The sequence below is a fragment of the Wyeomyia smithii genome, chromosome 1 (genome assembly GCF_029784165.1).
Source record: "Wyeomyia smithii strain HCP4-BCI-WySm-NY-G18 chromosome 1, ASM2978416v1, whole genome shotgun sequence".
NCBI lineage: Eukaryota > Metazoa > Arthropoda > Insecta > Diptera > Culicidae > Wyeomyia > Wyeomyia smithii.
This window is the reverse complement of record NC_073694.1, coordinates 17,539,559-17,557,774: the sequence shown is the minus strand read 5'-3', so window position 1 is coordinate 17,557,774 and position 18,216 is coordinate 17,539,559. Positions and strand designations below refer to the sequence as shown.

The 18,216-nt window shown below is 38.6% G+C and overlaps 1 protein-coding gene across 6 annotated transcripts in view; it reads right to left on the bottom strand.

Annotated features, from left to right (window-relative positions):
- Nucleotides 1-4,783: 4,783 nt before the first annotated feature.
- LOC129727360 (LIM domain transcription factor LMO4.1) overlaps nucleotides 4,784-18,216 on the bottom strand; it is an 81,754-nt gene continuing 68,321 nt past the window's right edge. For all 6 annotated transcript variants that reach the window (XM_055685166.1, XM_055685147.1, XM_055685157.1 and 3 more), the window contains one exon: nucleotides 4,784-6,288. In XM_055685166.1, the coding sequence (XP_055541141.1) occupies nucleotides 5,883-6,288 (406 nt within the window). In that variant the 3' untranslated portion in view covers nucleotides 4,784-5,882. The remainder of the gene's footprint in view (nucleotides 6,289-18,216) is intronic.

Sequence of the window (18,216 nt, the reverse complement as noted above, 5' to 3'; positions counted from 1 at the left end):
ACACACACACATCATATCATATCATCCACACACATCATACTATATCATACACACATAAACACATCATACCATATCATACACACACAGCAAGCAAGCGACCAATCAGAGGACGTTCTTTTTATTACAACAAGCCTTGATAACTTTCAATAGTGCAATAGTTCGTAGACTCAAACAACATTTTTCTGTATTTGGGCAGATGCGTGTATAATTTTCCAATCGATTGCTGCACGAATGAAGAAAATCGGTTGAGAACCAACCGACCTATAAGCATTTGAAAAGGGACAAATTTCGTCCCAGTTTTTCAGTTTGCATCCCTGTGTGGTATGCAGAGCCGGATTTAAGGGGGGGCCCAGGGGGCCCGGGCCCCGGCCCCCCCCCCCATTTTTGGGGCCCCCACAAAACGAGAAAAAGTTCTTTTCTCTATCAAAAATGAGATTCAATCAAAAGTTCAATTTACAGTAAGAAAATTTGAACAGACCATTTCAATCTGAAACATTCCTTCAGTGTTATTTTTTCGCGAGCGCCAATATCACAACCACATCCATAAAATTTCACCTTCGATTCTCTTGGAATGACACACATTAACACACCATTTGAATCGAACCAGCGCGCATGGGAAATCAAGCAGGAAAGAAGATAATCCACAAGTTTTTTTAATACATTGCTGTTGATTCCGAAAATAAGTTTACCTGTCCGAATCAGGGATACTAGATTTGCGTTGCAAAATGCAGATTTTCAGAGTCCGTGTGCAGATTTCATTGACCTGCAGAAGTGTGTAGGGGTAAACAGGGTAAGACCGCCCTGCGGGGTAAGACCGCCCACTGTAGTTTTACTACCAAGTTATGAAATAATTGAAAAATTTCTTTAACGTGTCTGTCACAGTATAATTACATAACATTTTGCACGTTTTTCTGTTTTGATAGTGCGCGAACGGTCGCAGAAATAATCAAAAACAACCTTTCAGCTGGCAACCAGTCAATGCGCTATTGTTTTGCGGCAACGGGACTTAAGGTTTTTCAGTCTAAAAATCTATTGTTTTGTTCGTGAATATACGTTAAATCGCTTGCCTGAATCTATCTTCTTTCGGGAATATCGAAGGCCATGAGTAATCTTGTAATTTTGACTACTTTTTCGGTCAAATATGAAAATGTTCCACTGGGGGTAAAGTCGCCCACTATACAAGGGGTAAAACCGCCACGTATCCAACTGCTTGTTGTTTTACTTCAAGACCCAAATGCCTCGACACTACAAAGGAATATTTACAGGATCAATAAAGCAACTTCAAGCCACATAAGACATCGATGTTAATCGACCATTTTCGATTTGGTTGAAGCTTTTCTAGTAATATATTCTAACAAGACTTATTTTTGAAAAAAGTAAACCTGTGTGAAAATGGTGTTAATGAACCAAAATGATTTTAGAGCCATGACGGTTTGTTTGATTGGTATGACGTCTCCGGCAAAATTGAAAATAGTAGTTTTTTACTTCCGAAAAAAATACACACTCTAAAAAAATTTAAAGAAAAGATATAAGAATAGAATTAAAAATATATTTTTTTTTAAATTTATTTGAAAAAATATGTTTTTGCCTGTAAAATCTACAAAAGGTAAGCTAAAATTTTATGGTTGTTGGATCATGGAGTAATAGAAATATTAATAGCTAAATTTTTGTGAAGAATTTTTTTTTGGACGGTTTGTTTGGTGTATAGAGTCGTTGATAATTTTGTTCTTCAAAAAAAAAAACAGAAAATTGAAAATATAAATAAACGAAAGAATAATTATTAGTATTTTTCTATACATAATAAGTCTTCAAAAGAATCATACAGACAGGTTTAATGAGTTTTAATTTTTAGCTTAAAGATAGGTATATTATGAATTAAATATCTTGAAAACCCCCAATTCTGAAAAATCTATTTATTTTGAAAACCAAAAAAGTTACCTAAACATTGATCTGCACTTGAATAATCAGAAAACAAAGTAAGTTGAACTTAGAAATTTTTTTTTCAGATTTTTCACAGTGTATATTTTATTTAAAAAGAAAAAAAAAATACCATCCACAACTTTGTCAGAGACACTATACCGATAAAATCAACCGTTTCGGCCCTAAAAATATTGTTTATCCTCAAAAAATGGTGGGCGATCTTACCCCGCTGGTGGGCGGGCTTACCCCGCATGAAAAAGATCTGCACATTTTCAATGAATTTTTAAAAATTGAAAAAAAAACTGGAAAATAAACAAAAATATTTCAGTTCTTATTTTTTAAATGCGGGTATTGAATAGAAGAACCTCTTAGCGAAGAAAAAATGAAATTGCAGCCGCAACTTTTTTTTCTATAAACAGAATTGCTTAAGGGGGCGGTCTTACCCCGCTTACCCCTAGTTTTTTCCTAGGTTCTGTAGATTATTGCCAGCGTAGCCTTATATTTGCGCAGTCTTTCTCAAATTGTGTGCAAATTTTTGCTCGCGGATCGCATTTTTTTCGAATTGCGGTAGGTTTTTATTTTTCAGATATCAAGAAAAAAATCCCGGATTTCGAGCAGTTGCATACATTTATTTATTTGAGCCTAATGATCTCGAACGCAACTGGAGAAAGGTCTTTATCGAAGATGAAACTGATTGAAAATAGGTTGCGTACGACTATGAAGAGTGAAAGGCTGTCAAACTTAGCATTGTCAAGTTGAGAGTACAATATTCTGAAGGAGCTGAATGTTGATTATTCAATCAATAAGTTCTCTGCAAAAAAAAACTCGTAAGAAAAAATTCTAGCAAATTTTTGGTAACTTTCCAATGAGAAATAAGTGTTTTAAACTCGTACGATAAAAAACGGGTTTGTTTTATTCTGGGGCCCCCACTGTAAACTGGGCCCCGGGCCCCCACAATCGTAAATCCGGCTCTGGTGGTATGCTAAAGTAAAACGTAGTTCTACGTCAAAAGAACCGGATAACATTCTACCAATCTACCTACCCTACAACACTGGCTAAGGCACTGCACTAAGTTATTGCCAATATTTGGGATGAGGGGTAAAACCGAAGGGCGACAAGTTTGCCTACAAGGTACTCTCTCAAATTCTATGCCGTCGACTATCGCTGTTTTTGAGGGCGTTCGTGGGGCAACACTAGACGGGATTTATGGGGGCCCGCGCTACCACGGACCAAATATTCGCGGTACGGCAGGTCCTACAGAAATGCCATGAATATGACGTACCCACACACCATCTGTTGTCGACTTTAAGTCGTCGTACAACACAATCGCTCGAGATCAGCTATGGCAAATTATGCACGATGACGGTTTCCTGGATAAACTGACACGGTTGTTCAAGTCGATGGTGGATCGGGTTATGTGCGTAGTTCGGGTTTTAGGGACACTCGAGTCATTTCGAATCTCTAAGAAGGTTACGGCAAGGTGGTGGACTATCGTACTTGTTATTTAATATCGCTTCGGAAGGTGTGGTGCGGGCATCGGCACGAGAGGCACGGAATTCAGAAGGTCCGTTCAGTTCTTGGGCTTCGCCGATGACATCGACATCGTAGAAGGAGCTCATGAGTAGATGACGGAGACGTACATCAGACTGAAGGCTGAAGACGGACGAATTGGAGTGGTCATACACGCTTCGAAGACTAAGTACATGAAAAAAGAGATTTCGGTGAAGACGACATCAACCTCACACCACGATATTAGTGGTGATGAAATCGAGGTGATGGACGAGTTCGTGTACCTGGGCTCACTGGTGACTGTTGGCAACAACACCAGCAGAGAAATTCGACGCTTTATGGCAGAAAATCGAAAAAGACACGTTACTATCTATCTGTTCAATTTCTAGCCATTTTTCCTAAATTAGTGAGATTCAAGATCTAAAAGTGGTCCCCGTGGTTCTGTGGTTAGCGATGTCGGTCGGCTAGCTCTCCCACACGGTTGTGATATCGGGTTCGATTCCTGAACAGGTCGAGGATCTTTTCGAGCTGGAAATTTTCTCGACTCAGCACTGGGGCACGGTTGTATCGTTGTATCCTACACATGCAAAACGTGCCAAAAACAATATCGATAACGAATTCTCTCAACTAATCTAGATGATCGAGACCGCATTAGCCCCCCAGGCTAGCGTGCGATATTGAAAAATCAAGATCTAAAAATAAATTATACAAATCCTACAACCTTCTCCAATCAATGCAATTGTTCGGCAGCTCGCGGAATCCGCTCAAACCCATCGAAATTAGTCCGTGCAGTAGCAGTAGCAGCAGCACTTCGAGCTAATCAGATTTCCGTTTTATACCACGGGATTAACACGATTCAACCCCATCCTCCCTCCACGGAATGCACAGAAACAGAATCCGTAAATCTGTGCAGGAAGGTTACTACTACGACATCGATCCGACAAAGTTCGTTCGTTCCCGTTTCCGCTCGAATAAAGCAGTCAGCCATATAGACAGAGACTCCCGCGCGGGAAGGAGTTAATTGAAACATTTAAATATATAATTATTCTTATTTTGAACTTCACCGGTACGCGGGTGCCCCCGTGACTCATCGCCGACGGAAGAACGTTCGAATTAGCATAGACGCCGCCACCGAGAAGAGAAAGGATTGTGCTAAAGCCATAAAAAGTTATTGGAAAAGTTTTCCACCCACCCAAAGTAGGAAGATCCGGGATTGATTGACTTAATCGCGCTCATTTCGTTAGAGTTTTACGAGAGAGGGGGGCTTCTTTCTGGAGGATAGTGGGAATTCGGACAGCTGCAGCAGATTAGGGAGTTTCGGATGGGCTTTCTTGTTAAGAATTCGGGAGACGTGTTTTATGTTTTCAGTTTTTTTATTTCAATAATTTGTCTAATTGCCATTTAGATTGAGTTTTTCTTAACTTTTAATAATAGTTAGTACAGTTTTCTTTGGTTTGCCTCCAGTTTGTTATGCGTTATCTATTATATCAATACCAATTTTTGTTTATTTTGAGTTTCTTTTTTATAATTTTTCAGAACATTCATGTTATGCATTCTGTATCTCTGTGTGTGTTTAATTATTGAAAAAACATCCATTATAGTCTGTTGGGTGATCAACTTGGGGTAAAAATATCGAAAAAGAAAACTAATACTTCTCTCACTTACTAGCGAATGGTTTTATTTTTCTTGTTTATTTGTAGCAACTAAAACGAGAAACTAGTTATCATACTCAACAAATATTCGATATCACCTAGTATTTACAGATCAAAATGTACACAAGCAAAACTAAACCAGTTCCAGCTTGAAGTCTCTCGAGTCTCAGTGGACAGTCGTTTGTTTACACCAGAGTAATGTTATTTTATTGTTTGGGTATGGTACAGGACAAAAAATCACCACCCACTCCGTTCTAGTATTCGTTACCATCAATAAATTTATTCCTCCCAATCAATAGCCAGCGTAAAATTAAGTGTTAAACTCTATAACGGTTAAAATGGTAAAAAAAAACTCACAAACACCCGTCATCCAATTGGGTAAATTTGATTTATGAACTCCTCCTACTTTTTTCGTTTGTGTGTATAAAACATGAAACTGAAACAAAAAAAAATCGCTGCACAAATTCATGGCTCCCGATGCGACATGATAACGTGACTCGAACGGGGGGTTCTCCGATGCTGATTCAATAATGGTTTTGGCACAATTTACGCTTCTCTTAATCCGACGGGGGGTTAGACAAAATGCAAAACGAATACACTTAAAGAGTATTGCACATCGTTGTGTTGGTTTTTTTCTTTGTTGTTATATTCTATAATGTTGAACGCTGCAAACAAAACCTTCAACGTCTCGAGCTTCTGGCCTACTATGCCTCGATTTGACAGTTCCATTCTCGCGAGTCTAAATTCAGCTTATTGTTCTCACCAGCACAGTACAAAATAAACATCGAATTGTACACTAATTTAACTAGCACTGCTCAGAGCGGCCTTCATGTGCGTGGGCGTCCCGAATGGGGACGCACCGCCTGCCAAATTACTGTTGTTGTTGTGATCGCCCCCGGCACCGGCAGTGTTGCCAGTTCGTTGGCCTGCCACCAGTTGCGACATTAGCGCGTTCGGGTTCGGTGACTGAGCTCCGCCGATTCCGTTCTGCATCGGATGATGACCGGGACCACCCGGCACGGATTGCTGCTGGTGGAGACCACCTCCACCGGCCGTCGCTCCGCCTCCTCCTCCTCCTCCGCTCTGACCGATTTGACGCTTCAGCATCGGATGATTGGCCATCGAGGCGAAGACCAGCCGCTCCTCATAGTCGTACTCGCAGAGGATTTTGTTCTCGCACAAGTAGAACTTGTCGCCAACGCAGAACCTGCCGTTACGGAAATAGAAGGAAAAAGTTTGCTTTAGTTAGCTTTTTTGTCGATTGTTCGGGTTCTGGTTTCGATTGTGTTCGCTGGCACGGCCCATTTACGACCGAACGTGAAAGTTAATATTTGAATATGACGAAAAACTTTCCCCAGCGGAATTATTCAGCAGTTTATTCGATTGAACGCCCCCAGGCCGACGAGAGTTTCGTACATTGTAGCAAACGTCAATGTCATTGTTGCCCGATTGCTGAGATTGAATTTCGGCAAAAACATTCTCTTGCTCCGAAAGCAATCTAATTAGAATCTGGTTCACCCCCGACAATCAATGATAAATGGGTGTTTGCTCTGGTTGGAACTGTGCTGTAAATGTAAATGATACCGCGGTTAGCCCTTTACTCGATAAGGTATTACACCAACCGAACCAAACACTCTGTTTGCCATCTTTTCGGAAACACCAAAAACGACTGGGACACGGTCGGTCGAAGCAATCTGTTTCCAAATACCGCAAAATATGAATGTTAGTGGCAGCCAGCCCCGGCGCTTTTTGCCTTCCCAAAACAGAAACCACTCGAAAATCTACCCTCACCCTTCTCCTCCTGAGCACGACCGCTCCATTGCATTGCTGTGTGAGATAATTTATTTGTCAGGGATTATAAATCAAATTAAAATAATATTATTCGCTGGGATAGTTTTGAATTGTTTTTGTCATTCTAGCAGCCACAGCCCGATGGTGGGAGGGCGCCAAGAAGGTTACTCTTGCTTTTGTCTCTCACCACCCACCGTTGAATGCTTGAGAAATGCGAAGGGAAGATTAGCAAGCTGTGCCTTGCCTCGCCCGGTGCCAGACAGAAGAGACAAACGTCAAATGCGTATCTGCGACTGTCAGAACTACCATTTTTCTTCTCAATGCCGCAAGACTCTTTTGGTTTTGGAAATAATGGAGAAAATTATTGCTCCTTATTCCTCTGAATAACAATGATGGATAGGTTTTCCTTAACAGTTACTAATGTGATCGCATTTTCCTTCAACCGAGTGTAAAAAACAAACTATCGGAAACATTATGCATTAAGCACTTCTTACAAATATTCTGAAATACTCTTTCTTCATTATTTTCTCTGCAATCTTCTTACAAAACAAACAGAGAAATGTGAAAAATATAATGTATGGTTTATGGGGTTTATAGTTTTATGAAAGTCCGCGCCACCACGCAAGTTTCCATTCTGAACCCGGTGTTGTAAGATGTACATGACAACGGTGTGTTGAAGCTCAAGTTCCCTGTAGAAATTGTGATTGTCGGTTTTGCGGACGATATAACGGTAGAGGTCTACGGCGAGTCAATCGAGAAAATCGAGCTGACGACTGCGCACTGTATAAGCAAGGTCGAAGTCTAGATGCGCTCCAGGAAACAGGTGCCAACGCACCATGAGACGGAAGTAACGGTTGTGAATATGTAAGTATGCCAGTAAGCGAAAACTTCTGGCCAGCGTGATTTCGTCCATACTTAGATATGGTGAGCCAATGTGGTCCAGAACTCTAGGTACTAATAGTTACCGTGGTAAACTGGAAAGTACCTACAGGCTTGTGTACCTGGAGCTTACGAGTGCGTATTATACAGTGTCATACGATGCATCTGTGTCTTGTCCGGCATGAAGGCTATCAGCATCGCTATTAAGAAGGATAGAGAATACTTCGACCAGCGTGACACAAAGGGGCATACGAGGTACCAGAATGACATCCTTGATGTCCCGATGGCAAGAGGAATGTTCCCGTTTTACGACTTACTCTGGAAGTATCTGGTTGAGTCGGGAGGTACTATAGCGAAGTTAACTTTCACCTGACACAGATCCTGTCAGGACATGGTTGTTGGACATGGTTGGAGTGCGTGGATACGGAGGAGGCTGCTGAGCACGTCTTCTTCGTATGCCCATGTTTTGTACATGCGAGTAGCCGATCCGGACATCTGGAGCGCGGTTTGTGCAGCCATCTCTCAGATTGTACAACGTGTGTCAAGCACCAACATGCCAATGGTAGCTAATTACCAATCTTCAGATAACTAGGTAAAAGGCTAGAAAAGTAAAGAGGGTACATCAAACACAAAAGCCACTCCTCGAGGTAATATTTAACCGTCACCGCGGGAGGATCAGGGCCCGGAGGGGTTTTAGTGGGTACGGAACAGGCCAAATAGGTGTCGTAAGGAGTGTAACTACCCTTTCATCCCCACATCCTGAGTTCTCTTCACAGGTGTCTGCTAGCAGATTTCCCCGTCACCTTGGGAAAAAGAAGGTTGAGACAAGGTGATGGACTTTCCTGTTTGCTGTTCAACATCAGCTGTGAGGGTGTGATCCGGAGTGCGGATATCGATGCTAGGGCCTTGTATTTGTATTTGTATTTGTATTTGTCTGTATTTCATCTGACATAAGTAGTGTCTTAATGAATTAATAAAAATTTACAAAATTGTCGAACGTGCAATCTTATTTCTAAAATGACTAGAAGTTTAACTGAAGTCGTGGTGATCCTCCACAAGCATGAAAGTCCGAATCATCGAGGGTATCGCCGCATCATATGCATATGCAGTACGGTGGAATATTTCCTGTAGCAGTGACCGGTTCCGGAGAGGACGTTAAGCCACACGAAAATCCAGCATAGAAAGTAGTCGAGGGGAATTAAATTTTACGCCTTTTTTCAAGTGTGTCCATGTTTAAAAGTTTGCATCTGTTTTCGTATTCAGGAAGAGCAAGAGGATTTTGCCAAGGAAGGTCTTACGTCACCTTCGGATAAATCTTCGGTGAACGCCTTCAATTCTGATCCAGCACGAATCAACAGGATTCCAGACAATATGAGCGGTCTCACCAGCGCACAATACAAGGACTTCCAACAGTATGGATCATTGAAGCCTTTGACAACTTTCGAAATGAAACCAAGTTGTCGATTGACGAGATGTATTGTTGAATGACAGAACAACTCCCAAGTCATTAATTTTCTCAACCCTTCGGAGTGAAGTCCTGTGATTACAATGCGATGAAACGTCATGACGGAGCATTTTGGTACGCTCACGATTAGTTTGTTGCGAAAGTACCAGTCCGTGAACAGAGTCAGTTTATTTTGCAAACAGTGACAGTCTGCAATTGAACGAATCACCAAGTATATTTTCTAGTCATCGGCGTAAATGAGTTTGCAACCCAGACGCAATTTCGAGGCAACGTCGTGGAAAAATAACGTAAAAAACAATGGACCTAAGTTGCTGCCTTGGGGCACTCCGGATGAATTGCAGAAACTCGAAGATACTAGAGGTGGGCAATCCGCTCACGAGCTGATCTAAAGAGCTGGTTCTTCAAAGTGAGTGAGTTATCTATCGTTCTTTTTCAAAGAGCGGTAACTCACCCCTTTATTCAAGCAAATAGCTGATAGCTGATTTTGTTGATCAGACACCGCAAGTAAGAGCAATGCTTTACACGCCAAGCGCAAAGCGGCGTGCGACACTGCAATAGTACTCCCAAAAAAAAAGCTGCCACCGGCTGCCTGCCCTCCTATGTATAATCATCCACCAGCCGCGGGAATAAAAAATCTACTTGCCACACACAGGCACACGTGCTGGCTAACGCCGAGAACGCACACGAAAGGAAAAGTGGAACGAAAAGAACGAAAGAACTGGTTCACTGATCTTTTGAATCTGTTCAGACAATCCGCTCGCGAGCTGATCAGGAAGTCAGTTCTTTAAAAGATCGAAATCTTCTGATCGCGAGCGGATTGCCTGCGAGCTGAACAGAAGAGCCATCGGAAGAATCAGTTTTTCTGAGAGCGAAAGATTTCGCTCTTTCAAAGAACTGAGTTTTCTGATCAGCCTGAAGATCAGTGAATCAGTTCTTTCGTTCTTTTTGTTCTACATCCATTCGTGTGCGTATTCGGCGTCAGTCAACCCGTGTAGGTACCTGTGTATGAACCGTGACAAGTTGATTTTTTGCAAGCTCTTGCAGCTGGATATGCAGGTTATGCATAGCAGAGCAGACATATGGTGGCAGCTTGTTTTTGGGAGTTCTATTGTAGTTTTGCGCGCGGCCTTGCGTCTAGCAAATCGGGTGTAAAGCTTTCACATGGCTCTCGCTTGCGGTGTCTGATAATTAGCTACACTGTTAATCAACAAAAATTATGTATGACCGAAAAAGGCGAGTGAGCTGTTAAAAAGAACTAGTTCACCTTAGTAAGCGGAACCGCTCTGTTCCGCTCACTATAGTGAACCATTTTTCCATCTCTAGAAGATACACTGGAGTCAACTTTAACATGAAGTTCACGACCAGTCAGATAAGATATAATCTACGATAACAGCCTCGAAGAAGATCCAAGACTAGATAGTTTGGCCAACAGTATATTGTGATCGATTTTGTCGAAAGCCGCCTTGTCACAAGCTTCTGGGACGAATCGGACTGCGGACAAATACGTCAAAAACAAAATACATGTGAGTGAAAGGCTCTACGGAAAACAACATCATCCCGACAACTCATGTCTCTGTCGACGGCGACGAAGCTTGGAATGGTCAACGAGTTCTTATATTTGGTGTCACTGGTGACCGCCGATAATAACACCTGAAAAAAAAAACTAGAAACGCATCCAAGCTAGAAATATTGCCTACGTTGACGTTGTATAAAACCCATCCAAAAACTTCTCCAGACTGAAAAACTCTTATCTGAACCTTCGATAACTTCAAAAAGTTGCGAACAGCAAGCAAGATCAAAATGACTGACCGTAGTGGGGTCCGTACAAGAAAAAGACATCCCGTTTATTTTGTACTTATTTTGTTCAAATCGCTTATAGGGGAAGGGGTGATAAAATGGACACTCTAAGCCATTTCCCAATTTCCTCCACAGTTTAACACTACAACTATGAGTCGATAGCGCACATTAACTGGGCCACTAATGGTTGATACAAATAAAAAGAAGAATATAGTATTTTTCAAAGTTTTCATGAGCATTTTCGAAAGCAGTTTTTTGGGGGTAAAATGGACACGGGTGGGTAAAATGAACATAGGGAGGTGGTAATATGAACACCTTGGGCGTGAACATTAATTATCCCTTTACAGATAGTAAAATGTTGTTCCATAGCACGTGACACATTTATGCATTCACCAACAGTTCAATTTTCATCGTTTGTCGTACAATTAATAATAATATACGACCTAATCCACAAGAAACTGAGAAATGGCGGAGGTTTTTTTACGGACATTCCGCATTTAACAGTACGTTTAGCCGCGGTCATCTGTTCACCAGTCCGAGTTTACCTTTTTGTTTTTTTTTTCTGATATAAACACGAAGCATTCAGATTTTTCAATGGAAATTAATACAATTTTTTTCCCATCATCATGGGCTGTTAATTTTACCCGCACATACATATTTTTGAAAATACCTAAATATATCAAGAAAATCACTTAAACAATTATTAACCTTTGACGATTCCTTCTGGTTAATAGTCTGAGTACAGATATTTGCAGAAAAATTGTTATAAAATACTGTTTTACACTAGAAAAAACCTCATTTTTTGTAGGCCAAAAATAACATCACCACCACGAATGTACACGTGTTTTTTTTGTTTTTGTTTATTATTTTGACTGTTTGACTGTTTCATGTCGCATACTTTATCTAAAATAGCTTCTAGTGCCTCTAAGATAAGGTGCAAAAGAAGTTTGTACTATTTTTCAACGTAATAGATTTAAACGGGTGTCCATTTTACCACCCCTGTTCATTTTACCCACAATTCCTCTATAGTTTCTGACAGTTTATAATTTTTTCGAATATATAGTATATAAGAAATAATTACTGTTAATTTGATAATTCTTCGTGACACCATCTGAAGCGGACAATTTTCAAGGTATATTATTGTATAATTGAACCATGTTCGGATTTAGCCATTGTTGTTTTAGATATGACTCTATTGATCTAGTTTTTAAACTCGAGTGTGACTTGCGGTATCAAATGATGTTTTTTTTTTTGGTTCAGGTGGAAAATTTGCCATTTTTCTCAGGGTTCTTCGATCTGTACAATTTTTTGATGGTGCCAATACAGCTCAAATATTCTAAAAATGTCATCAGTGGGCATAAGTTGCCTGTTAAACAACACCCACTATGATTTACGTTCGTTTTAGAAGCATTATTCAAGTTTTTTGTATGAGAAATCCACCCCAAAACTTTGAAAGGATAAAATTATTCTAACGATGATTCTAAAATTTGACTCAGAGGTGCAGGATAGCAATACAAACCAACTGGTATCAATAGTTTTAATGGTGTATTTTTTTACAATCGGAAAATAATCATATTTTCAAATACACTGGGGCCTTTTTTTATTTTTATGTATTTTTTTAAACGCGATTCTGTTACAATAACGCGGATTATCTTTACGCGATTTGTACGCGGTTTCAATTAAATTAAGCATGAAAATATCTAATCTTTCAAACGCAGTACAATCAACCACGTAAGAAAAGACCCCAGTGTAAATATTAAAAAAAAACTCATCCGAAGATTGCAAAAAACGATATTCATTAGGGGTCTTCACATCAAGCTCGTATACGAATACCCAGCCGTAAACTGTGTATCTTCCATTACTCGTCAATGGAGGTGAGTATTTTTACGGCTGGGTATTTGTTTACGAGCTCGACATGAATACCCATATTGTTTTTCGATATGATGAAACCAAAGTAAAGGAACACGCAAAACTTTTCCTTATTACTTTAGAAGCAATAGCGCAAAATTGCCTTTTGGGTAACAAACCTATTACATTAAAGGCAATGAAATTCTTCCCCAGTCAAGTAACAACACATACTGACATAAATTTAGCACGTGTTACGGGAGTACGACTATCTAATAATGGTCGTTTCAACCACATGCAAGATTTTTTCTGTCGAAAACTGCTTACTTTCCATCTCAAGCAAAAAAAAATCACACACCGTCGCATATGTTGCACATGTTACAAGTTTCTTCAATCTCCAATTCATCTGGTATGCGTGTATTAGTTCGCATACGGAGTAGAGAAAAAATATGACAAGAGCTGCCAAGCAGCATTTTCCCCGTCATAGAGTATGCAAACGTTGATGATTTCAAAGACTTGAAATGCGTCTTTAAATGACATCACGATCTGTAAACTGCGTTAGGGAAAAACAAAAACATTCGCTTTCCTGCAAGATATCTAAAACACATACTCATTGGTTCATGGAAACTCATTTGCACCTGTTTGAAAATACAATACTCGTGCCTATCCAGACAATATTCGCAACTTCGGCAACTCTGGTCAGACAGTATTACATATTTCCATTTCATGTAAACACTGGGGGACGAAACGAAAGTGTTTCCAATTAGACATTTGAGGTTGACGGGTGAGATTCCCATTATGTGTGGATGAAGGGAAGCAAAAATGAATCTGATCGTTGCATCAATACAAATGCAGCGAGTGAAGTCTTGCTAACACATGCATTGCGGTGGGTGCTTGGCTGTATGTTCTCCTCCAGAAACACATACAAGCGTGTGGCTGTCATAATTTTTATTACTTTTTGTTTGTTACTATTTGTGTATAATGCGCAGTCATAAGACACAATAAGTAATAAAAAATTGCCCTAAAGTAATAAAATGTTCCCCGTTTGCGTTGGGTGAATGTACAACTCGAAGTCAATTATATAGAGACTCGATTATATACAATTTTAGATTTGATTAAATATAGTATAATTTGTTTTCAAACTTTTCTGACCTAAAATGTTGTAAGGGAACGTCCATAAAATACGTCTTTAAAGATCTATCTAGCTATTCACGTGCCATAATGAAGGATGCAAAGTTCGTAATAAATTACCCACCCTTTTGACAACTCTGATTACGTCAGTTTGAAGTCTTCATATATTTTATCAAAAAAAATCGCGCTACGTAATTAAAAGATGCTCTCCAACTGATTCATAAAATAAAAAACTATATAATAAAAAAATAAAAATAAAAAATCAAAATAAAAAAAATCAAAATCAAAATCGAAATTTAAAAATATAAAAACCTAAATTAATCCACCTAGCGGTCAGACTCAGCCTTTCTCATTCAAACTTATTATTTGTAAAAATAGATTTACATAAATGCTCAAATCCAATAAATGTTTATCCACTCTTTGGGTTCTAAAATATTGATGTTGTAATTAAAGTATAAAATATGAAATTTGACGTAATGTTAGTACTTAAGAAATAGCGAAATAAAAGCAATGACTCTTAATTTCGAACAATTTAATCACGAGCGATGCCGGGAACGTTCAGATAGTACGATACCACATTTAAATCATGTTGAGGCCATATATATTGATCGAAGCAGGTAAAGTGTTGAATAGTCTTTGAATTTCTGTTCTTTCTAAAACTTTTAAACAGCATATCAAATTGTTATGAAGTTTGTTATTTGTAAGTTTGAGAGATGACTCATTTGTATGACACTAGTTATGCTCAAATAAGTCGTGTAGTACTTGAGATAATAGACTTTCGTTGTTTTACAAATTAAAACATAACGCTTGCTTAAGTTTGATTACAATCAAATGAAAAGGTAACGTATGGGGCAGCCAAACTTTGAAACCACGTGTTCAATCATAATTCATCAGTTAACCCTTAACTAGCCCGTTCATCTGATATGAATATTGTTCAAATCGGTTGTGTAGTTTCTAAGATAATGAAGTTTCGTGATTTTCACATTTCGATACATTACAGACGAAGTTACAGTTTGATTACTGCAAAATTCAATAGGGAGTTATGAGGTAGGTGGACCTTTCATTTGATACTAATTCTGTGGAAATCGGGTCAACCATCTCTGAGAAATATGAGTGAGTCCAAGTAAGTTGTCTTGGAATGTGTTTCTTTTCATAGCTGGATTTCACATTTTTAAACATAACAGGCAAAGTAAAAATCCGTTTGAAAAAAAAAATCATAAGGGTCTTATGGGGCAACAAGACCTTTCATATGACACTAATTTTATAAAAATCGGGCCAGCCATCTCTGAGAAATATGAGTGAGATTAGATAGTCTCCAGAACACGTTTCTTTCCATAACTCCTGAACCACATGTTCAATCTTCACAAAATTCAAAAGTTAAGGGTTTTTATGGTAGCCCGTTCATTTGAAACTAATTTTAATCAAATCAGATGTGTGGTTTCTGAGATATTGATGTTTCGTGATTTTTACACTTTGATACATAACCTCTAAACTAGAAATCAGATTACAATAAAATTCAATAGGGTCTTATAGGGCAACTAGACCTTTCATTTGCAATCAATTTCATTGAAATCTGTTCGGTCAGACCATCTCTGTGAATAGTGAGTGCGAAAAAAGGTGCACATACACACGTACACACCCACACACAAACATATACACCTATCCATGCTTATATGCAGAAAATGCTCGTTTCGTCTAACTGAGTCGAGTAGTATATGACATTCGGCCATTTGGATCACTTTTCTACCTTTTAATTAGCCAGTGATCGTTAGGAGGAAGTCAATATGTTAACTTTCATTGTGTGATTTCACATTTTCATGAACAACGGACAAAGTTACAATCCGATTGCAATGAAATTCAATAGCAACCTATGGGGCAACTAGACCTTTCATTTGACACTAATTTTGTGAAAATCGGTTCAGCCATCTCTGAGAAAAATTAGTGAGTTTAAACAACCTCAGGATAACTTTTCTTTACATAACTTTTGAACTATATGTTCAATCATTACGAAATTCAAAAGCTAAGGGTTCTGGAGACAGCCCGATCATTTGAAACCAATTTTATTAAAATCGGTTGTGTGGTTTCTGAGATATTGATGTTTCGTGATTTTTACATTTTGATAACCTCTAAACTAAAAATCCGATTACAATGATATTCAATAGCAACCTATGACGCAACTAGACCTTTCATTTGCAATTAATTTTATGAAAATCGGTCCAGCCATCTTTAAGAAAAGTGAGTGAGAAAAAAAAGTTGCACATACATACACACACACACACACACACACACACACACACACACATACACACACATACATACATACAGAAAATGCTCAGTTCGTCGAAAGAAGTCGAGTGGTATATGACATTCGGCCATTGGGACCACTTTTATACCTTTGGTTTTTCCAGTGATTGCTATACCTTTCTAGGAGAAAGGCAAAAAGTTGAAATGAAAAACGTATGGACGTTTAAGGTTAAAAGAAAACAATTTAATATGCACTGATTAAAAATCTTAGGATCTTAGAATTTGACTGCAATTACATAAAAAATAACTACAAGATATTTTTTGTAAAAAATGTGTTTTGTGACTTTGAGTTGGTTATTAGAACAATAAAATTCTTATTTGCAGTACACTTTAAAAAGGTGTGTGTAAGAAACCCACACTTTGAATAACTATGAGTAGATTAACCTTAGAGCATATGCGTAGAGAAATTATTTCATCATTTGAGCCGTAATATTACCGTAAAGCTTTAGAATTTTAAGGAGGGACTTTAGAAGTAAGCAGTGCTCAAAAATAATTGTATTTTTTCTTCTTCGGTTTCAGTATTATTCTGAATGTTTTGACGTAGGACTACGTCTTACCGCACTATATCGGGATACATTCTGCGGAAACTAAAACCAAAGTGTGACGTCGGAATGAAAGATCTCAAACGGTAATACTGATGTAACCACATTATGGATCACAATAGTCAATGTGTCGTTGTATTGATAAAATGATGGACAATGTTTTGATACTTTAGTTATCATTATCACTTCAATGCTTTAGGGGCCATCCACATACCACGTGGACAGATTTTTAACGATTATAATACTTTAATATTTTTCACAACTCACAACTGAAGTTGCAATATTGCAAAAAGTATAAAGAAATATGCTTTCGCATAAATCGTAATGAAGAATATGATCAATAATTTCTTATGGTGTCTATTCGTACATGTAGACTAATTGACTCAAAATACATAACCCTATCTAGAAAATTTTCAATACACTAAGTAAAATGTTTCATTTTCTATTATTCCTACTTTTTTATTCTTGTTCACATTTTAAAATTTAATTCGATTTTAGCGATTTCAACCGTTTTTGTCCGCATATCCCTTAACGATATTTCGAGCACTATGTAATTTGCCTTGCCCGCCATTATTATTTTTTTCCCGAACCCCCTAGAGACTTTTACATACCTCCAGGGGTACGCGAACCCCAAATTAACAAAAGAAAGAAAAAAAGAAATGTGATAGACTGATATAAAGGTTTATGAAGAGGAATAAATGATTCAGTATGATAATAAAGGGAGCACACTATTCAAGTATATTCCTTTTTTTTCTTATTTGCCACGAATACGGTGAATCGAAGTACCGAATTGAAGTGTCAAATTGTTGAAACTAATTACATTTATAGAACCAAATATGGCTCTGCTCCAGAAACTAGTCAAAAAAAAAGCAAACGATCTGTTTTATCATTTTAGTAAATTTAGAATAGGCAAGGCACGTGCGTTCATCCCAAATAGAATCAACAAAGGTTTTACAGTGATAGATGGCTTTGAATCTTCAAAATAATAATTAAAACCAACCACAGATATATAAAAAAGCAGAAATAACCCTCTGAGCCCATATCAAACAGAGTGGTGTGAAGTGGACCCGTAATTGAATCATCCACGCAGGAGACATTTCAAATCACCATTGTTATAGTCGTCGTACGGAATTAAATCAGGCCAAATCGGGCCTGGAAAACATTTCCAACTAATCATTAATCATTTCGTAAAATGGATCTCCCCCTACCAACCCGCAAAACAATAGCCAAAAAAAGGGGGAAATCAATTTTCCGCAGCGTTTTGACATTCTGTCACAGCCACTACCACCGCCCTGTAGCCTGCTGTGGTCACCCCGAAGCCTTCTCTGATTGTCCCTCGTCTTGATAGTGAAAACCAGGCCCACATTTACATTCCGGAAGG